At 36.3% G+C, this 23,803-nt stretch overlaps 1 protein-coding gene across 1 annotated transcript; it reads right to left on the bottom strand.

Moving 5' to 3' along the window:
• Positions 1 to 2,101: 2,101 nt before the first annotated feature.
• Positions 2,102 to 4,347, bottom strand: LOC148852511 (uncharacterized). The gene has a single exon (XM_088947215.1). The coding sequence runs from the start codon at positions 4,281 to 4,283 to the stop codon at positions 2,217 to 2,219; it is 2,067 nt and encodes a 688-aa protein (XP_088803341.1). The 5' UTR covers positions 4,284 to 4,347; the 3' UTR covers positions 2,102 to 2,216.
• Between the last annotated feature and the right edge of the window lie 19,456 nt (positions 4,348 to 23,803).

Below are 23,803 nucleotides of genomic sequence, written 5' to 3'. Positions count from 1 at the left end.
ACTGTTGAATCAACATGTCGGCACAGTTTCCTCCCAACGTTCCCACTACATTTATACTACCCCCTTGGGGATGTACAGGGAGGGGGTCGGTCGCAACTTGAGTCATCTTTCTCTTAACAAAATCATCTAATTTCACCTTCTAAACAAAAAGCTGTCAAAGGGTGAAATAGTCCATTAGATCATGGTTTGGTAACTGATGGAAGTTGCACCACCTCCCTCTATGCCTTTCTTTCTCGGGGTCAACTCTAGGTGGTGGTGGTGGCAAGTTGATCACACGATCCTCCACTATTTGTTCATGATCATAATAACTTCACTCTTACTACAGGCAAAAGGGGGAGGGTATGGTGGTAGAGGGCCATTCCATCGATTCTGATTGCTGCCGCGATAATAAGGCCTTTGGTTAGACCCCCTGGTGTTCCGAGGTCTAAGGTTGACAGCATATGCTTCGTTTCTCACATAATGCGATGCTGTTGAAACTGGTTGAGATGCGGTGCTTGTGACAGTACGTGTTGTTCCATCTTTGTACTTCCATTATAGGATGAAGGTCTCGACTTCAATGTTCTTGATCCCTATTTTGTAGGCTGGGTGCATCCCTTGCACACAATGTTCCACGAAACTCTTCTCTGTTGCATGCTCATCAAAGACTAGATGTGTAAACTTCTAGAACTGCATGACATAAGTTAGAAGGTCTTCTCCAGCATGTTGTTTTGTATTGTGTAGGTCCGCCATCGGCAACCTTTATTTGAGGGTGAACCACTTTGTTATGTATTATGGAGTACGAGTGTGGATTGGGCTTTGTTGTGGCTCTCGTCCATTAAGTCCTAAACATACTCTTTTATATCAATGCGGCTGATGGGTGTCTATCATCATGTTGTCCCGTGGGACCACATAGGGCTATTCAATGGCAGAGAAACAAGTTTTCTGCGTTGTGTCTGGTACAGGCGCAAGGTTGGTTTTGGGAGGATACTCAGTTGTTCCAGGATTCAAGTTTCCAGGGTGGTTAGCAGGGGCAGATGCAAAGGGGCCAGTAGGCATGAATGGGGAATATTTGGTTGTCATTGTCTTTTGTTAAAGTAGCTGTAGGGTGTTCCTCATCTCGACCTGCATCTTCTCCAATTGGTCAAAGCGGGTCTCAAAGTCATACACATTATTGGCCAAGATCTAGATGTCACCCTTTTGGTGGACTCCTGACCAATCTGGTCTCCGGCCTCTGGGATGGTGATCTCATGGTCATTGGGTTGTTCTTTAAAGACAGGGGAAAGTTTAATCCTATAGGTGGCCATCCTTTGTGATTAATGAATGAACCAGAGATTCTAATGTGAGTGATGTGGCAATGCTAAGTGTGGTGGTTTCCTTGAAGGACAAAGGATGGTTGGAAACAAGGATAGACTAAGAACTTCTATCAACAAAGTTGTGTCCGTTATGATTCATGTCTCCATTTATAAGGAGAGATCCTGAGGTCCTAAAAGAAGGAGCCAAAAGAATTTAATTCCCATTTGAAAAAGGAATCTTTGATTCAGTGTCAGTTGTTAGGGGGACACTTGCTAAGGGTTTGCCACTTGTCTTATGAGATCTCCCCAAGACAATTCATCTGAGGATTCTCATAATACACATGTGCTACATCCTTTTGCGGGTCTCATATACTAGCATGGCATGGGTGATGTCAGTGCTAGTCTGACATGTCCTTCTTAATCTTATTGGGTGTCCTTTCATGAGCAATACTAGCTGGTCATTGTACTTTGTTCATCACCAATTTGTGATGGCTCTGAGCTTATTGCAAGCTCGCGATGACTTTAAGCTCATTGCAGGTCCGTTGTGACCTCAAATTTGTCATAGGTATGTTGTGGCTTTGAGCTTATTGCGGGTTTGTTATGGCTTTGAGCTCATCGTAGGTCTGTGTTGGTTTTGAGCTCATCGTAGGTCTGTGTTGGTTTTGAGCTCATCGTAAATCTGTGACAGCTTTGATTTGATCTCATTGCAAGTTTGTACCGAGTTGTGAACTCATTACGGGTGTCTCTATAGCATGGGTTTAGTGCCTTCATTGCCATTGCGGTCGTGGTGAACATGTACCTACAATATCAATTTCTGAAAATTGAGAGTATATTTAAATCTTTTACCCTTATTGCTATTTAATTTTTCTTTGATGGAGCTACACAACGGGGGTACCCTTCCCCACTACCCATAACTCCCAAACCCTTGGTTGTATAGCAACCTTATCATTCTACAATCAATTTGATTCTCGGGTGGCCGTCCGGTATTTGGAATTGATTAGTTGTACCAAAATGTGCCATTAGAAGCCAGACATGAGTGAGAAGCTCTCCTCCCCGTCCGAGCTGCATAGCATGGTATGTCCAAGAACATTGACTAGCGGCATAACAGAGAATCTCCACCCACATAGTGCTCACAAATTTCCATTTCTCTGCTTCTAGAAATGATAAACATTTAGCAAGGATAACTGCATCAAATAATACGGACTTGCTTTTCTCTCCTTTCACTTCAATTGGCGAAACTTCAGTGTTCACATTAAGCAACATTTTGCAAGCTTGGCTTTCATTTTTTATTGATCGTCTGTAGCTGAAAAATTCCTTAGCTTCCTCGAAAGTGTCCCGGAACCTGATCAACCCTATTCCGTTAGGCAACATGAAGGGACGCATGACAAGAAGATACAGCATATAGTCAGATACAAACTTGCACATTTGACGCTGGGAATTGCTATTTCCTGATTGTTCTTCTTCGTAATAGCAGAGATCTGTACAAATGTGCCAGACAAGAATGGTTCGGTCAAATTCTACACCAAGACTCCAGTGGATCTTCTTGAATTTATCCTTCATTTCATCTGGTATACAAGACTGAACTAGTGGCATGCAGAAATGTTTGAAATCTCTATAATCAGTTGTACCCTTTTCCGATTTGTTCTTGAGCTGATGAAGGATGGAATCTTTGAGTTCACCAGGGACATTAACGAATGACGTATAATGGTAATTCTCCAAGGCTTTACAGAAGCGAAACAGATAACGGATTCCAGGAAGTATAGTTGGCTTTCGTTGGAGGGAATAGCACAATAGATCGTATTGTGCCATTGAATAGGACCACCTTTTGTTGATTATGGGAGAGAGTAGAAGAGGGACTCGACGGATAAAAGTTGGTACTCGAATCTTGTGCTTGGTTACCCAAACTATTGCCCAGTCTGAGGAGATTAGTACAATAACTGCATAGAACTCCAGACAAATCGCTGCAGCCAGAAGCAGGTAAGTTATCACCACATCGGCGTTAGAATAGCGATGCTTGTCGGCGGCCAAGAAAACCAGGGATGTAGAAACGGTGAAAGAAATGGTGATAAGGCGAAGAAGACAGCCCAGGGGAGTGTATAGAACAGGAGCCTTGGTATAGAGCACATCAAATACGAATCCTAGTTCAGCCTCGATGATTCTGAAAGCATTTTCTGAAGATGCCTTCTGAATAATGGATCTGCTCTTTTTCCCATTCTGAAAACTAAGGATCAGATCCGCGAAAAGGGGCTCAAACATCTTGAATAAGTAATGAGCTACTGGTAAAATGTCCGAATCAGGGAGCCTTCCATCTATCAGTGTAGGAATGTCAATATCAGTGACATTGATGCTATCCACTCTCTGAGATTCTCCTCCCAACTCTTCCATCCTCACATGGAATCCTTCTGCTTTCTTACAATCAAAATCTTCCATGAATTTGTCATAATTAGGGCCCGGATCGGGAGGACTGAGCATAGAGTTTCTAAAGTTGTCTTTGCTTGCAGATCTGAGAATCCATACTCTCTCCCCATACTTGAGAATTCCAACGACGAACATTGGAATGGTTAGAATCGAAATCAGGCTACCATTCCAGGACTTGAGGAAAATATACCCTGCCACTCCGACTTGGATGCTTAATCCAAGCAAGTGCCTTAACCACAACTCGTTATCTTCTATGGAATATGCAGTAATGGTATCGGGACCGCCGAGATGCAACAGAAGAAATGGTGCCCAAAATGAGCTGAGCTCGATCTTTGGGTCTAAAGGATGAAATTTACCATAATTTTCAAGGAAATTTCGTTCGTTTCTGGAAAGGATGCCGAGAGAAACAGTAGCTACCCAGTCTGCTGACAAATAGGCAAGCCAGAGAATGATTTTAACCAAGTCTCTGGTAATATACTTTCTGCGGTTACCTAAGAAAATGAGAATGATTTGCAATGAGAGGCTGACTACAACCGTTAGTCGGAGCTCCCAATAGTTCCACAATCTCATCAACCTTGCAGGAATTAACTCCATAATCCACCTCTTCTCTGTGAAGACCAGTGCAGAACTTGTACACTCTCAAAAGTTAGCTCTTCGAATCTACACATAGCATTCTGAAGTCTAAAAAGTTAAAAAGATGTCTCTGTGTGGATCAAGTCTTGAATATGAAATTGTTTGATTTTACTATTTTACCCCTTTGATAGTTTTGAATTGATCAGTTCACAGCATTTCATACATTATCATCTAAGAAAGTATTAAACAATAAATAAAATTAAAAGAATTAAAATATTATAAATTGTAAGAAGTAAAAATTAAAAATACATAATAAAAACTTTAAATAATATTGAAAACACTTATAAATTCCATAAAGCAATGGAAAATATTTACTAATCAGAAAAATAAAATTTTAAAAAGTAATAAAATATTTAATAACCAATATAAATCAATTTTATAAAAATTTAAAATTAATTATTAAAAAATAATATTGAAAATATTGATAAATTACATAAGGCATTGGAAAAATATTTAATAGTTTGCAAAAGCATATCTTAGAAAGTAATGAAATATTTAATAATATGGTTAAAATTTATAAAAAACTAAAAAGTAATTATTAAGTATTAAAAAATAAAATAGTGTTGAAAATACTAGTAAATTCCATAAAGCAATGGAAAGTTATTTGATAATTAGAAAAATAATATCTTAAAAAGCAATAAAATATTTAATAATTCATATAAATAAACTTATAAAGATTAAATTAAATTATCAAAAATTAAAATAATATTGAAATTACTAATAAATTCAATAAAGCAATGAAAATTTATTTAGTTATTACGAAAATAATATCTTAAAGTTCCACATAGCTAAGCTCCACATGCACAAATTATTGGAAAGTGCTTAACAACCATTTGTCCTTACATATTAACAAATTTGTTCACACACATAATCATAATAGTACACTAAAAATAAGTAAGTAGTTCTAGTAAATAGTTGAAGTATACAACTAAGATCAAATTCTTGTGAAGTTTCCTCTCACGGTGAAATCATGAACTATGCATAAACTTGCCCATGAGGTGTCCCTCCATGGTCGTGTTCTCTTGTCTCTACTTCATTTACATCTTCATTACGTAGTTTCATATTAGGCTAGTTGTAGTTATTGAAAAGGTTATCAACTATTGCTTCCTTTCTCAAATTCTTATGGACGATTAAGCATGCAATGACTATGTCCCTATGAACAAGAAAATTGAAAGGTGCCATCCTTTTAAGAATTGCAAATTGAGCATTCAAAGCTCCAATATGTTCTCTCATAGTTTTGGATGTGCCTAGTAGACTTGTTCTTCTTTAGTCCTAGCATGGGCCGATCATAAGTTTTCTACCCAATATCTCATATTTTGATAAGGTGTCATAAAGTGTCTTGTATTTGTATATGCAACATCACATATAGATAGTACTTGTCTGTACCAATTAAATTTATTTATCAAAAAGAATAGAAATTTACTAGACAGAATAAACATGTATTGAACACTTCATTGTTACCAACAAGTGGAAATCGGAAGTTGTTATCAAAGTTGTATGCAACCTTTGTTAGATTGTAAATGCCCTTACCTCCAATCAAACTGATGTACACAAATATTTATTTATAAATGAATAAAGTACATTGTTTTTTATATTCATATTGGTATGTTTTCTGTGTATTACTCCTTAAACTAGACACTTAAGAGACTCTGGTTAGTTTATAATATTCTCAACCATTTGATAGACTTAGGGAATTTATCCTAGCAAGACTAACATTGGTGTGCTACCAAACACTTGCAGCAGCTTGTCTCAGCTACTAGGGTTAGACCCCAAGCACAACTAGTGGGTGCTTGCAAGAAGCATTCAACCAGATCAACATGCCTAGGTATTTGACCCTTGATTATGGTACTGCACTATGTGTTGGACTGGGTTGTCTTTGATATACCAACTAGTGATATCCATCAAGGGTCAAATACCTAGGCATGTTGAGACAGTTTGGAAAATCACCTAAGTGGGTAATCATAGTGATAGGATCGGCCCCTTTATTAGACAAAGTGAATATTAGGATATACACTCTCTTGATGGAAACCTAAACTACTAGTAGTGGATTTCATCCGTGTTTGAAATCTGTTTTTTCAAAATACATTTATACATTATATTGCTATTTTATGAAAAATTCTTGCAAAAGGTTATAATCCCGGGATCCATCCGGGCAAAGAGTGTGACATTGAACCTTGCAACCAGGGGAGATGTCCTTCTCTGTCAGGTAATATTCTGATGATTATGGACTGAGAGATTAAGCATAAGAAACCATTATAAGGCTAATTACCTAATTGGATTTCTCACATAAGTCCATTACCATTGGGTCTTCATAGAGTGGCTAATTCCAATGAATATTAGGTGTAAATGTTGGGCCCAAACTAAGCCCATGTTGATTTGCTTAGGGGTTTATTGCCCTAAGTAGTGAATTTGGTCTAATCTCTTTTAGAGGTGGAGCTAAACCCTCAAGGAATATGTGAGACCTTTGTGGGGTCCCACACCATACAATATCAGGCGTAAAGTGGCCATGCAACATTTAGGGATGTGAGCCTTTAAGAGAAATGGGTCTAAAGCCAATTACTTGTTAGATACTGTATGCCCTTAGCTCCAATCAGAATGATGTACATTATGACATTTAAATGAATAAAATACATATTTGATTCATGTTATTATTGTATGTTTATGTGTAATACCCTTAAATTGGACACATATGAGACTCGTGTTAGTTTATAATCTTTACAGCTGTTGGATAGATCTGGGGAGATTTATTCTGCCAAGGCTGACACTGATGTGCCACCAAGTTGGTTGGGGTGGCTTGTCTCAGCTGCTAGGGTGAGACCTGAGGTACATGCATTGTGGGATTTCTTGAAACCTTGAACCAAACCAAAATTTCGGTATTGCCTTGAACCTTGGACATAGATGGGCAAAACTGGAATGTTACACTTGACCCCTAGACTCAATTATGATACTGCACTAGGTGTCAAATTGGGTTGTCTTTGATATGCCAATCAGTGAGATCCTTAGGAGGGGGTCAAAACTTGGGTATGTTGGGACAGTCCAAGAATTCATCTGAGTGGGTAATCATGGTGATAGGATCAACCCCTTTGTCGGACAAAATGAATGATTAGGGATGCACTCTCTCTGATGGAAACCAAAACTGCTGGTAATTGATTTCAACTATTGAAATTTGTGTTTTGCAAAATATAATTATATAGATATATATATATAGTTTCAAATTGTTTGCAAAAGATTTTAATTCCCATGATCCATGTGAGTAGAGAGTGCAGCACTATTCTTTGCAGTTGAGGGAGAGGTCCTCTCTTGTCGGGTAGTGTTTGATCATTATGGGCTGAGAGGTTAAGTGTAAGACCATTGAGGGTAATATTTGATGGGCTAATCTTGCATCTACTCACAGTCCTTGGATTTTTATAAGGTGATTTGACCCAAGGGCTATTTAGTGTAAATGTTGGGCCCATTAAGAGCCCATGGTGATGGACTCAGGGGTTCACTATCTCCTAAAGTGAATTTGGCCAAGCCTTGTAACAAAGGCTGGGTTGAACCCATGTGGCTGATGTGTAGATCAATGTTTGAGTCCCACTCCATATAAGAATATCCAACTAGGTAGTAGTTTGGAGGATAAGTGAGCACATGGACTTAATGGGCCTAAAGCCCAATTCGAATTGGCTTAATAACATTAATTAAAAAGGGGCAGTTCTATGATTTAAATCAACAGATAGGATAAAGGATTATCCCTATTCACTCAAAGAGTCTAAATCCAAATAGAGATTTGGATTAGGAAACTCCTAATCAGATTAGAAGGGCTGAACTTTATTTGTAGATAAGATATTCTCTTAAAGAGAATCTAAATCCAAATACAAGTTTTGGATTAAGAAACTCCTAATGGGATTAGGAGAACCTCTCTTTAAGGCTATAAATAGAGGAGAATGGTGAACCCCAGTTAATCCCTTAGTATCCATCAGACTTACTAATTCAAGAGAGAAGACAGCAAACAGTTGAACTGACGCCATCTTCTACTCTTGCCTTCTCCTACTATTTTCGTCATTGCCACTTCAATCTCCACCTGTAGGAGCAATCAAAAAGAGCTCTTGATATCATCTTTTGGTAGAAAAGGAGATTTGAAGTCGTGTTCACTTGCCCTTCATTAGATTCTTGGTGAAGAATTAGGTTCTTGCTGAAGAACCATCCTACTGATTTTGCTCCATCCTACACTATGTCATCTTTAGTGGGAGTAGTTTTTGGTATTCTCCTTGGGCATGAACACCTTCATTGGGGGTTACTATTACTCCGTATCAGGTGTATCCCTCTCCTACCTTTTAGTTTCAGATCTGGTCTGATTTAGCTTCAAGATTGATCCTTGAAAGTGCAATTTTCTAAAACAATGAATGTGATTCTCACATGGGAGAAAGAGAAATTTTTGAAATTTTGCCCAACCTACCTACATGGTTCTACCATTCATATGATGGATCTCTCATCCCTTCATTACTAATATGATTAGTTAACATGTCACATGACAACTTGTCATGTGATTTAGGTCAAAACTGTGCATGGTTCTAGGTATGGAGCACCTATCCTCTTAAGAGGATAATGTTTATCCCTTAAAAGAGTCCAAATACAAATCAAATTTGGATAATTTTCTATTTTGATTAGGAGAGTGCTTCATATAAGGGGATTAAGAGGCAGAGGGCAAAAAGAACTTATTCTCTTCACTCTCTTGTTCTCTCTTCTTCCTTCCTCTTCCCTAGAAACTCTAATTTAACCTAGTCTTTTTAACAACTGAGTTTTATTAGTTTTTCCTCTAAGTTTTACAAGAAAAATGTTAGCTAAATCAAGCTCACACATTTCATTTGATCCAAGCAAAATGAATAGCAATTTTGTTGAAAATAGAGTTGATGAATTGGTTTCTCTCGTACACTACGTCATTTTCAATTGGATGCAAATTTTGGGATCGTTATTGGGCATGAACTTCCACCTTGGGAGTTGCAATTTGTGGTCTCTATATCAGGTATAACTTGTTCTCAACTTGATTTCAAATCTAGTCTAGTTCAGTGCAAAATCAATCTAGAAATTGTAGTTTTCAAAATCACTAGGAAATTGGTTCCTAGAATGGGTTAAAAAAATTTGAAATTCACCCAACCATCTAGTCTGGTTTGACCATTCATATGATGGATCCTAATCCTTCTAACAATGGTATCAGAGCACAAGGTTCATATCTTAAACTGAACCAATCAAATTTGAAAGAACAATTAAATCAGTAAGAACTAGTCTAGTTGATTTGACATGGTAAGCATAATCTCTAAGAATGCAGATTTCAAAATGGGGCCAATGATCCAAAAATTAATCTTTATATTTTCTAATATTATTTAGAATTATTCTATGCTGAAGTCTTGAATTCTTAGGTTTGGTGGTGGCAACATTTTTATGTGCACCATGCTATTATTTTATTATTTAGTCTATAATTATTTTTTCTTTTATTTTTTAGAAAAAATGTATTAGGCTCTTTTCTTATGTAAGCATTAGAAATTAGGGGTTTTCTAAATTATTTACATAAAACAACTTGCTAGAGATCACAGATGGAGAAGGAGATTGATGTGGAGATAGCAATTTGATAGCTTCTTACATTTGTTCGAAGTAAATTCGGATCATCATACTATCAAACCTTGTTATTTAATTTGATTAATTGTTATTTATTTGCTAATATGATTGTTAATTATAATTGAGAATTTTTAAATCATAATCTATGTAGATTGATGCATGTTTTGGGTACCAAATCCTAGGCCAATTTGACATAGTTTTGGTCAAACTAACATGAGTCAAACCTATGGTTGGGGACTAATAATAGCCCCTTGGATCACTAATTAAGTGATCAAATTTGGATCTAGGCCAAGGGTTTGATGGGCCATTGCATGGAACAATTTGGTCTATGCTTGTAAAATCTAATTAGAACTAGATTACAATAAGACAAGCCCATTTTAGTATACACAACAATATGGGCCAAACTACTTTTTACAGTTGGGCTCATATACTAAGATAAATATTATTAGATAATTTAGTCCATTAGTGGGCTGACTATGTATTAATCTAAATGGATTTGAGTTTTATAAGATATAATTTGATTTTGATCAATTGTGTATATAATTTGTTATGTGAATGTGATTCATACATGGGCCATAAGTGTTTGGCCCATGAAAAAGCTTATGTGGCTTTCCACGCTCATTATGGCTGAATGCACATCAATGCTATAATGTCCATGAATCATTAAATGATCTCCTTTTAATGGGTCATTCTCTTATTTCCTCTCTAAAGAAAAACCCCATGGCAACCCTAGCCCATTTGGGGCCTATTCAAATCTAACTTTATGTAAGTTAGTGGAAGACACTATGGTAAGACCTAAAGCTGACCTAGGGATTAATATATTTGTTCTCATGAATAATATAAGTGCTATGAGATAGAGAATATCATGAGATGATATCTCTAAAAGCCTATCATTAATGTAAAAAATGAGTTGAATTAGTGGGTGGAGATGCACTACAAAATTGGGCTATCTGTTTCATTGAGATAGCTAGTGGAATTGCTTCATTGGGGAAGAGACTTATCCTAAAATGGAAGACTCTCTCATAGTACCTTGGGGCCAAACGAAAAGCTCTTAAGATGGATGGATTTGTGATCGTTCACAAAAAGTGATGAGGTTATGCAACTGAAACAATTGGCCTTATGCACCTTTGGTGATTTTCCACATTTCTAAAGATATAAATAATGTCTCCATCCATAAGATAGAGGAAAATCTCATAAATGAACAAATGAAAATGGTATGTAGATAAAAGTCCTTTCTATGGTACAAAACACGAAATAATAATTACATCTTGGACTAATTACTCGTGTAATTTGTCAGAAATGGTATACAAATCATTCACTAAACTATTAGACAACAACAAATTCAAGTGACATAATTACGTGAATTGGATATGCAACCTTAACCCAATGCTCTCGTCCAAGAAATTAGACAAAATTGCTAGTAACCTAGTGCCAAAACGCCCCCTTGAAAGAGCCTTTAAGGCAATAAGAAGAAAATATCATGAATGGGAAGAGAATAACTCTCTTGTTTGGTATTACATTAATGCCTTACTAAACAACTCTATACAGAGAAAATGCGATAAAATAAGTGTTTGTAAAGATATTCTAAACTTATCATGAAGATGATAGGTTTTATAAACAAACTAGAAGCTCTTGTCTCCCAACTAGATGATGATACCAATACTAATGCCTCTGCCTGTATCCTTTAATTGGTTTATCATGAACTATAATATGAACAAATTAACAACTAGTTTGCAAGAGCTTGATAATATGTTGCAAAGAGCCAAAGAACTAATTAAAGAGGATAAGTCAATAGACATGCTTATTAAAGGAGACAAATCTGGCAAGAATAAATGAAAGGCTAAGAAGAGGTCTTAGGGGATGAATGACAAGCAAAAGAAGTAGAAGAAAGACAAATCATCATATGAATGTCACTTTTGCAAGGAGACTGAGTACTAAAAGAGGAACTGTCCTCAATATCTAGAATACCTCAAGAAGAAGAAAAAAGGTAATTTTGAAACCTAGGTCACAAAGAACAATATGTTAATCACTTCTAACTTCTAGTGTATTGACTCTAGGGATTCTATTTATGCATTTAACACGTTATCAGGTACAAGGAAAGCAGAAGAATAAATAGTGACAAGGTTATTCTCTACTTGGGAACATCTGCAAGTGTTGCAGCTACTGTCATTGGTTCAGTAAATCTAATTCTTAGAGAATGGACTATATTCTGTTTTATTCAGTAATAAGATTACATTTAAATTGAATAACAAACTCCTTATTTATGGACAACTTGAGAATGGTCTTTATGTACTCTACCTTTCTCTAGAAACAAATGTGACAGAAACAACTTCGAAACACATTCCCATTAAGATAACACAAGATATGATTAATCCTCTATGCCTGTGGTATTACTGACTTAGTCATATATACAGATTAAATCACAAAATTGGTAAATGATGATCATCTAGATTTTCTTAGAATAAAATATCTATCAACTTGTGAACATTACGTTCAAGGCAAGATGGCAAAGAGGTCATTTATAAGTAAGTCTGAAATTAGTATAAGTACACTTGACCTTATACATACTAATATATATGGTCTCATAACTTTTATCGATGATTGTTTTTAGTATTGCTTCATTGGCAAAACTCCATTACAATCATGGTAACCAACTGAGCAAATCTATAAATATTTACTTACGGTTTAAAACATTGGTGGCTTCGACTTGAATTTCCTCTGATTTTCAAGAAGGTAAAGGATTTTGTACTCGACTCTTCTGATTTCTTGGAAGAAATCAAGATCATAAGTATTAGAAGCTCCAACAAGTGAACAATTGAACTCTCTTCTTCAATAACTGAACTCTCTCCTTCTAGAGAGAGGAAATGCAAGAGAAAGGAGAACAAAATTTGAATCCAACGGCTATAGCTGGTAGGACTGAGTTGGTTTTGAGAATTTCATTGAACACCAATCGTAATGGTTAATTTAGATTGTAGCTACAATGAGGAATTTCAATTTGTCACAAAAGACTATTGAAACTCACAATGGGTCTTATCAATTGCTCCTCTGAGCTACGTAAATATCAAACGGAAGAAGAAAATCTCCAAAATTGAAGAACGATTAAGCAAGGAAAAAAATCTTTTCAAAGCAGTTCGATTATTTGTTTTTGGACAACCTGGTTAGTATATATTGTTATTATTTTTTAAAATTTGTTTTAGCCATGTTTGGATAGTTTTAGTAGTTGCTTTTGCTATGTTTTGACCTTTAAGATATACATTGTTTCAATTTTTCGGATAAGCCCTAACCATAAACTATATATGTCTGTATTTTTTGTCACAACGAAAAACCTGGTGCAGGTTCCATTCATTCTCTAATTGGCTCAATGTTTTAACAAAACTAAGTTTTCTTTATTAAATTGTCCATTCTAATTTTTATGGTCAAATGACTGATCCATGCAACTTATTCATTTCTCCAGTTAGTATGCTATAGAAATGAAATTCGATCCAAGATTGATAATGTGTGTACTTTTATTTAAAATTTGGATGTATGTAATTGACAGTAATTGGACTTCAGTAACTTGGTTAATATTCCCTTGGATTTGGTCGAAGTATATATTTCAGTGTATAAAACATTCTGCAGGGCCAAACTTGATAATTAACAAAATCTTGTGGTTTCCATCATCCTAATTTTCTTTGGATGGGTATTTCATTTTTCATCATCCTAAATTCCTGATTAGATAAAAATCGCTTCCTATGGTACACTTGAGCTCCTTCAAAATAAATTGCTTCGTATGGTACTCTTGTATAGGCATAAGAAAATAAATAGTCTTTAATTTATTATATATTCTAATAATCTTATTATTAAGAAGAACACAAAATAGAACTGAGAGTGGAACACTTCAAAGATGTTCAACATTTAGCTATTGGAAACATTGATCCAATTTTGTCATTAATTTTCATGGCGATAGCATTTAATATTAACAAGATAAGGGCCCAACTGAACGTGGTTATTCTCTTTACCCATACAGAAATAGAGGGTATACAGGGCACTTTCAAACTCTAGGATAACTCCAACTAGAGTTCTTGAGACAGACTTGAGAACTCCGTTCCATTCAAACTGAATTGTAAGTAACTGGGTTTCAAAATCTGGCAGCAAGTGTTCATACAGGCAAAGTTATAAATCTATGCTTGCACTTTTAATACCATGACATAATTTTAACCTTAATATGTTACAAACAAAAATATATTCTCAGTCCGACAGAGAGTAGAATTGAGAACAATTCAGATCATAATAGGAAATAAATACATGAAAGTCAAAGGCTAAGAGAATAAGAGAGAGTTTTGATTTCTTCTTGGTTTAGGTTTAGTAATTTTTTAAAGGATTCTAATCAGATTTTTTTCTTAGTAGGTTTCTGTCATTGATAGAATTAGGAGTCCATAGAAACTCATTATGGGGGTTCATTGTAATTGACTACAATTATTAAATAAAGCTCTCGTTCCCAAATCTTCTAGAAATTGGATACTAGCCCCAAATTGGAAAGGAAAGCTTAAGATATCTGCAGTAGAACCAACCAACCATATGTTTATGCAGGTGGTGGGAGCGGGGGAGATGGAATCCTGACTTGATACATGTTATCCACCTATGACATATTGTAGATGAAAATACACCAATGACATATTCTTGGTCCCTTTTATTGACTTTTTTTCTCTTTTCAAGGGGCTAGAATGTGAATGGATTGAACTCATTTCATTTTAATGTTTTTTGGCATTCTTTTTCTTCCAAATCCTAAAATAACCTCAATTCTTTATAGTATCCCCACATTGGCTCCTTACGGGATTAAAGGTAAAAAACTTAAGTCTCTTGTGGGCTTTATGGAAAAGGTCTCTTGTAGGGTAAGTTAGGTGTAGACATTTCTTTTGATTGGCTATCTAATTCTATAGTAATATAGTAATGCTAACCATTATAATAGATGAATCTTTTTGGATGATTAACCTTTCTACACATGGTATGAGAAATTGAAATAAATTATCAGTCCACATGGAGAAATATCATATTTTGAAGAAAAAAAAGTTGTTCTTAATAAGACTAAAATGTGTAAATTGATCTATCGACATTATGTCAATCCTTAAAATAATTCCCCCACAATTGGACTATTCTGAATTGTCAAATTTGTTTGAAAGCAATCAATTGGATTGTTGCTCAAGGAAAGTTGTGGTAATTTAAACTCTTTCAAAATGTATTTGGGGAAGTGGTCTAAATAAACTTGACCCCACCAATTTCTTTGCCATGTGGAGGAATCTTGTAACTGATCCAGACTAACTCGTCAAATGGGAATCCACTAATTCCACCGTGTTTGGAATTTTAAGGTCATAGTGATAATGTATCCTAAATTTTTCATATATTTTATGTATTTTTTTTATTACTAATTGGATGCAAATTGTAAAATCCAAATTTGAATACGTAAACACTTCACCCAAATATGTGATAATTGGATTGAGTTGTGAAGTTTCATCTATCATTGATGAGCCTACATTATTGGCTATATTCTTCTTTATGTAATATTTTACCTTTTTGGTGTATCTTTCATTGTACATTTATCAAAAAAAATATTAGATTCAAATAAAAAAAAATAAATGAGATGAAAAGTAGTAGTTTAATTTACTATTTCAACTTCATAATTAAATATGGACTAAATTCAAAAATGAGTCTTTTAGTCAAAAAAAGTTTCACAATATTGTTCATATTTTTAATAGTAGTATAAATATAGAATTATAGTTGCATTTAAATTTTTTCTATAATTTTTTATTCATTTATGTAAAAATAATTCTGTATGTTATTTTTATGCCCTATTCTCAAATAAAGAAATAAAAGGTAATTTAAGTCCAAAACACTTTCACTCTATACGCACACTTTTATATATAATGTAGTAGTCCACTGGTGACCAAATCAGTGGGGTCATGAAGTAGTCCACTGGTGACCAAATCAGTGGAGTCACTCTATACGCACACTTTTATTCATTTATGTAAAAATAATTCTGTATGTTATTTTTATGCCCTATTCAACCATATCTTCACTAGGGATTACACATGTATCTAACTTTGGCTCTACCTACTGGGGTCATGAAGTAGTCCACTGGTGACCAAATCAATGACTCCACATGTAACTTCTGCTATGGGTAGTTTCATTACATGAGCAAGGTGGAATTCAAAAGACCCACCACCAATTTGTGCCCAAATTAAACAATATCAAACAAAACATATTATTTCATTGTTCAGAGCATTGCAATAAATGTAGAAGCAACAATAGATTGCATGTCAGGCAATACCGAAATACAAAAAATATGCAGACCAAAGAAAAAATACTTCACTTAATTATGCATATTAAACAAGGAATTGAAAACAACACAACACTCGGTGAAATTTCTCCTTTTCCTCCCCAAAATCAAGTTTCATTTTATGATTATTTATTCCTATTATGTAAAAATATGCTAATGCTTGTAACCTAAAAAATTTTGTATAAAGTAATCGTAGACACTAATATCATCCATACCAAATAACTATGCTATATCATATTCCAATCCAGTCCATAAATTTATGCATACTAAATAAATTCGGCAAAATACCCTACAACATTTCAGGTACCCCAATTATGAGTTATAGCATCTCGCACCGTCTTCCCTGTCCTTCTTCATGTTCTAGAGGTGTAAATCAGGTCGGGCTGCTTGTAGCCTGGCACAACCAACATGATTTTGGACTGCCTTGGCCGATATGGCACGAAGGCTCATGGGCCATGCCAGGCTTAGCATGGAGGTCTATGTCGTGTCGGGATGGGGGTTCAAGGCTTATGGGCCAGTACAGCACAGCACGATAGCTTGTGTCGTGTTGCTCACAGCACAGCCCACGAAGCCCATAGTGGGTCATGCTCTGCTGGCCCGAAATATAGTTGTTGCCCCACCCCAATGGGGTCCAATGGCTAGTTTCAACTTTTTTAGGGTTTTTTTTTTATAAAAATACCCCCCAATAGCTATAAATAGCCATACTTGGGGGGTATTTGTGTATTTTGCTTGTGAGGGGTTAAAAAGGATAAATTTCTTAAACTATCCTTATGGTTTAGCTATTTAACTAAGTGTATCCTTACTATTTGAAAATTGACTAACACTGCCCTTACTATTTCTAACAATTGACTAACTCTTTCCTTATCATTTATGTCCATTAACAAGAAGGAAAAAAGGTCTATTTTACCCTTTATTTTTTTCAAATTTTGAAAATAAAAAAAAGAAAGGGGAGCGAAACACTTGCTCTCTAAAAATGATAATCTAATTCTGATCTACAAAGTGTGAAAAAAATAACCAATCACATTATCAATTCAGAGAGTAAGAGTTTCTCTCCCCTTTCTTTGTTTATTTTGAAATTTTAAAGAAGAATAAATTAAATTAGTCTTTTTTGCTTTTTGTTAACAGACGTTAACGGTAAGGAAAGAATTAGTCAATTGTTAGAAACAATAAAGGTAGTGTTAGTTAATTTTCAAACAGTAATGACATACTTAGTCAATTAGTTAAACCATAAGGGCAGTTTAAGAAATTTATCCTTAAAAAAATGACATAAATGCCCCCCAACAACTATATAACAACTAGTTTAGGAGGCTTTTTGGGTAACTTTACAATAACCAAACTACCCCTCCCAACAACTAAATAACAACTAGTTTTTCATGTATTTTAGGCAATTAAATTATGTTGAATTCCTATAAATAGCCCTATCCTCCACTATTCTCATTACACTAATTCAACAATTCTCTTAATCTCTTCTCTTTCTCTCATGCTCATACATTCTCAATTCTCTACAATCTGAGTAATTATGATTAGCTAATTATTTGATTCTGCATTCTCCAATTCTCAAGTTTCAATTTTATTTAAGTTTCGACTTCCAACAGGAAAAAGGCTTGCTTAACCAGCTCAAGTATTTCAATTTGTGAGGCTTGGATGTTGAAAGGCTTTAACCATTAAAATCAAGTTGAGACTTTGAATTGGCAATCCAAGTAAGTCAAATTATATTAATTTTTATATTTTTAGAATTAAAAAAATATTCATTGATGATATTCAATCGCATCATTATAGTATTAGCACTGATGTGATTGATGTAAATGAAAGTGGAACTTTCACCCCCCAATAATGATACTAGGGGAAAAAGGAGGGCCTCTGAGCTAAGTAGCTCAGTTTGGAAATTTTTCAAAGTAGAGGGTATTAAAGAAAATAAGAAAATGATTGTTTTCCAAAAATGTAGGAAGATGAAGGGAGAGAAACAACCATTTATATTGTACATGCAAAACTTGCTAGTTCTATAAACCCACAATATAAAACAGTCTCCAGGAATACTATAAGAACTTATGCTTTAAAAATTTTTTATTCATACAAACAAAATTTAATTTATTTGTTAGCAATCTTAATTCTAAAGTTGCAATTACTTCAGATATTTAAACATCCAAATTTAGTATTAGTTATATTTGTGTTATCAGTCGATGAAAATTGGCTTTTGAACAAAAGAATTTAATTTATTTACTAGGCTTGAATGGCCACATTGTGGCCTAACTATTGCTGCAAATATTTTAAATACTTTGCATGCTTATGGAATAGAAAATAATCTATTAGTTTTGCTATGCTAACAATAATGATTTTGCAATAAATATTTTAAAATCTCAATTAAGACCATGCTTAAATGGTAAGTTTTTTCATATTAAATGTGCATGTCACATCTTAAATTTATATATTCAAAATGCATTGAATATTTTTTCTACTCATATTTCAAAAATTAGAAATTGTAATATATATTTAAAAAGTTCAGGGGCAAGAAAATAGGAATCTAAATATTTATGTCAAAATTATGGTTTAAAATATAAACATTTTATATTAATGTAAAGCATAGGTGGAGGTCTACATATGCTATGTTAGAAAGTTGTATATCTCATAAACAAATTCTTTTTTATTTTTATAATTTAAAAATGCCTAATGATATTATATTTGAGGAAGAGTAGGAAACGACAATCTATATAAGAGATTTTAAAACTAGGGGTGTCCACGGGTCGGGTTGGCTCGGTTTATTGGGGTTTTCCCAACCAACCCAACCTGGTCGGGTTACTTGAGATGGAAACCAAAACCGACCCACTGATAGGCCAAATCGACCTGGTCGGTTTGAGTTGGGTTGGGTCAGTTTGGTTCGGTTTCGGTTTTGCTCTTGTACAAAAGGATACCTAATTGAATTCTAATTGTAATTGCCTAATGGGTTGCCTATTTGGTGTAAAAGATTATAGAAAGTTAGAAACTATGATAGATTGTCTATTCTAGTTGTAATTGCCTAATGGGCCTTCTAGTTCTAGTAGAAGACTAGTTATAGTTAAGTAGGAAACTACTCAAACTAGGAACCACTGAACTAGTAGAAGACTAGTTCGGTTCAGGTCGGGTTGGTTTCGGTTTTCACAAAAGAAAACCTCGGTTTATATATTTTCCCAACCCGAAACCGACCGGTACTGATGAAAACCCAGCTGACTTAGGTTGGGTCGATTCGGGTTGGTCGGTTTGGTTGGGTTGGGCATTCTTATGAACAACCCTATTTAAAACATTTTTATGATGCAACTAATGAATTATTTGATATTTATTATCCAACTAGTTGTAATTTACCTTATCAATTAATGGTAAATAGTGATTGTTTTGCAAAATATAGAAATAATCCACAATTTTAATGTATTGTTGAAATTATAGAAAATAAATTTAAAATATATTGAAAAAGCATTTCTCCCCTTTATTATTTAGCTACAATATTAGACCCTAGGATTAGGAAAGATGGTTTCAATATTTTACTTGAATCATATTGTGAAAATATTAATATTGATATAAGAAATAAAAAAGAAGAAATTAATAATTTATTATTTGAAATGTACAACTTGTATGAATTTGAAGTTGTAGGAAATATTCTTACAACTTGTTCATTATCTTTTTCTACTTCCAACCTTAAGCCGAGTAGTAGAAGAGAAAAACTTTTTTATTTAATAAGTAGAACGTAGAAATTTGTCACTTCTAGAACAAGTTCATTTACTAAACTTAAATTTATTTTACAATCAAATTTTTCTAATTTAGGTGAAGGATCAAATAATCTTGATATTTTAGCTTGATGGAGTGAACATTCGAAAAACTATCCGATTCTCACCGCCATGAAACATGATCTAGTAACCCCTCCGGTGTCTATAGTTTTACCAGAGTCTTATTTTAGTGCAAGTACCAAGGTGTTGGATGGCAAAAGAAGCTACATAAACAATGAAAGCATAGATATGTGCATTTGCTTTAAGGATTGACTAGATGCATAAGATAGATTACAAGATAAGGGAGGGCATGATACTACACCAAATATTTATCCCAAAGCAGATGATGATTCATGAATTTGACTACTTGTATAGAATATTTTATTTTTTCAAATTATTGAATTTTTTTAGTTTTATTAATTTATTTAATATATTTTTTAATTTTTAACAATGTAACTTTGTATTTTCAATTTGTAAGCATATTGTACTTTTTATATTTTATTAATTTATTTCATTTTCATATTTCATTCATCCAAGTATGCAATGATCCAATCATTGTATTTGTAATTTGTACCATTTAAATTTAAATAAAATAATATTTCTATTTTTCTTCAAATTTGTTATTCCATCATTTTTATTTCATTTTGGTTGAGTATTTCTTTTTCATTTATGTGTTAGATAATTTAGATTTCTTATTTTCTTAATTTTTTAAATAGTTCCCAATTCCCAAAGTTCAAAGGAAAGTTAAATATGTTAGCTTTACAATTTTACTTAGAAAAGAAATCAAAATTAAAAAAAGAAACAATACAGCCCTATTTCGTCCAGGCCCAAGGCCCACCCTATGGTCCAGCCCGGCCCAGCCTAGGCCTGCAACAAGGCACAGGCCTGCTTAGAACCGAGCCATGAACTGTATCAGGCTGACCTCCAAAATTTTCATCGGAGAAGGCAGCAGAGCCCATAATGGCCCATGGGCAAACACGACACAACCTGCCTTTGCCCTAGTGTGATGGTTCAGCCACCATCAGCACGCCATCAAAGTGTTTTGGGTTGGGTCCTTGTACTCTTTTTGTAAGGGGGGTATGCCAATGGCAATTATGTAAATAGTAGTATGCATGTGCAGTATTTTGATGTATTATTTTGTCACTCCCCCAAAAGCTTAACGTACTCTTTGAGGGGAGGTAGGTAGTCGAGTGAGCTCATAAGCATGTAAAGGTTAAGCACAAGATCCCCTCGACACTGTACTATGTGCTTGCGCTTACCACTAATTAATGCAATACAAGTTGCCTTTTGTCTAATTTGTGTGCACTCTTGTTTCCTTTTGTGTGTTGTTGCTTGCATTTGTAGGCTTTCTCGACCCCAATCGAGCGTTGCACGGGGCCCCGTTGACTAGCCCCGTGACAGTTGGTATCAGAGCCTCGTTGACACTAGCGGTTGTCAAGCCCAACAAGTCCCTGTCGTACCCCGCAACAACACCAGCCCGATGAAGAATCGTGCCACGCAAGAGGAGATCCAGGAAGGGATCTCACGGGTTTATTATGAGGACGAGCCTAGAGATAGCTCTCCCAAAGACAAAGGCATCAGCTCAAAGCATAGCAAGCGTGACAAGTTAGTTGACAAGCTTGCGACCATGGACAAGCGCATCGTGCGCTGTGAAGCAGTGGTTGGAGAAACTCGTGACCGCGTGGATGAGCTTCAACTCAACCTTGAGACCGTAGCATCGGTCGTGGAAAAATTGGAGGACCAGTTCGGTGATAGCTCCAACAAGCCAGACAACCCACTAGAAGACCTGGTGAAGTGCCTACAGATCCAGCTCGAAGACTTGAAGGGCGAAGTGACCCTTCTGAAGAGGCTGATGGACAATACAGCCAGCACACCTGCTGCTCCAGTCCCTCCAAAGATCAAAGTCCGCGAGCCTACCTCATATGCAGGGACCCGCGATGCCCGGGAGCTTGACAACTTCTTGTGGCAAATGGAACGATATTTCACCGCCGCCGAACTCGTTGAGGAGGTGGCCAAGGTGCGTACTGTTGTTATGTATCTTACTGATGTTGCAATGTTATGGTGGCGCAGGAGATGTGCCGATGCAGAGCGAGGATTATGCTCCATTAATACCTGGTCTGTGTTCAAGAATGAGATAAAGCGCCAGTTCTATCCAGAGAATGTGGAGTTCCAAGCCCGTCGGAAGCTCAAAAACCTAAAACACATGGGCTCATTGCATGAGTACGTGAAGGAGTTCTCCGCACTATCACTCGAGATCACAGACATGTCAGATAAGGACCTGCACTTCAACTTCATGGACAGCCTACAACAATGGGCCGAGCTTGAACTCCAGATATGAGGTGTGAAGGACCTCGCCACAGCCATGGCCGTTGCTGAACAACTGGTAGACAATAGACGACCAAGCAAAGACGACCCCAAACCCAACTCATATCAAGGCGTAGGGAAGGTTGGAGGTGATAGGAAACCTTACTACGCGCCCAAGGGAGACTCTGGGCTAAGTAAACCCAACACTTTTAAGTTCTACAGGAGACCCGAAGGAGACTCTGGATACAGGGGTGGCTAGTTTGTGAAGAGAACACCTCCGGCACCATGCTTCATCTGTGAGGGAAAACATTGGACTAAGGATTGTCCTAGTCGGGGGAAGCTCAATGCCTTGCTTGCAAAGCTTAGTGATGATGAGCATAGCGAGGAGGAGAAGGAACCAGGGGAGACAAGAATGGGGGCTCTATGAAGACTCAATGCAATGAAGAAGAAGACGAGCCCACAAGGAGCATCGAAATTCAAGCCGAAGGGAGTGATGTATGTAGACATTCGCTTGAATGGTAAGCCCACAAGAGCCATGGTGGATACAGGTGCTACCCACAACTTTATCTCTATGGAGGAGGCACCCTGAGTAGAACTTGCACCTACCAAGGAAGTCGGATGGTTGAAGGCTGTGAACTCTAATGCCAAACCCATACAAGGTGTAGCTCATGGGGTGGTCATGCAACTTGGTGACTGGGAAGGGACGATAGACCTCTTAGTCGTGCCCATGGATGATTTTCAGGTTGTTCTCGGCATGGACTTCTTAACTCAAGTAAAGGCGGTGCCCATGCCTTTCCTCAACAAAGTGTGCATATTCGAAGATCAGGCTCCTTGCATGGTTCCAATTGTGCCAGAGACCACGTCCACCCCCAAGATGCTCTCAGCATTGCAACTCAAGGATGGAGTGCAGAAAGGACATGCCACTTACCTAGCCACATTGGTGGACTCCGACCTGCCTGACCCACCAACCGGGCATATCCCGCCAGCGATTGCTATGGCACTAGAAGAATTCCAGGATGTCATGCTTCCCACATTGCCAAAGAAGCTTCCCCCAAGGAGATAAGTTGATCACAAGATTGAGTTGGAGCCTGGAACCAAACCACCGACACGCCTGCCATACTGAATGTCTCCTCCAGAGCTGGCCGAGCTACGAAAGCAGTTGAATGAGTTGTTGGATGCTGGATTGATTCGGCCTTCTAAGGCCCCTTTTGGAGCACCAGTCCTGTTTCAAAAGAAGCATGATGGATCTCTTCGGCTCTGTATTGACTACCGAGCTCTCAACAAGCTCACCATCAAGAACAAATATCCCATACCTTTGGTGGCCAACCTCTTTGACCAACTCAGCAGGGCCAAGTACTTCACTAAACTAGACCTGAGGTCGGGGTACTATCAAGTGCGCATAGCTGAAGGAAATGAACACAAAACAGCTTGTGTTACACGATATGGGTCCTTTGAATTTTGGGTCATGCCCTTTGGGTTCACCAATGCTCCAACCACCTTTTGTACATTGATGAACAAAATATTTCATCCCTACCTAG

This window comes from Nelumbo lutea, chromosome 5 (assembly GCF_056320005.1).
Source record: "Nelumbo lutea isolate HS-2025 chromosome 5, American lotus-T2T, whole genome shotgun sequence".
Classification (NCBI taxonomy): domain Eukaryota; kingdom Viridiplantae; phylum Streptophyta; class Magnoliopsida; order Proteales; family Nelumbonaceae; genus Nelumbo; species Nelumbo lutea.
Note: the sequence above shows the minus strand (reverse complement) of the source record. Positions and strands in the feature narration are given on the sequence as shown.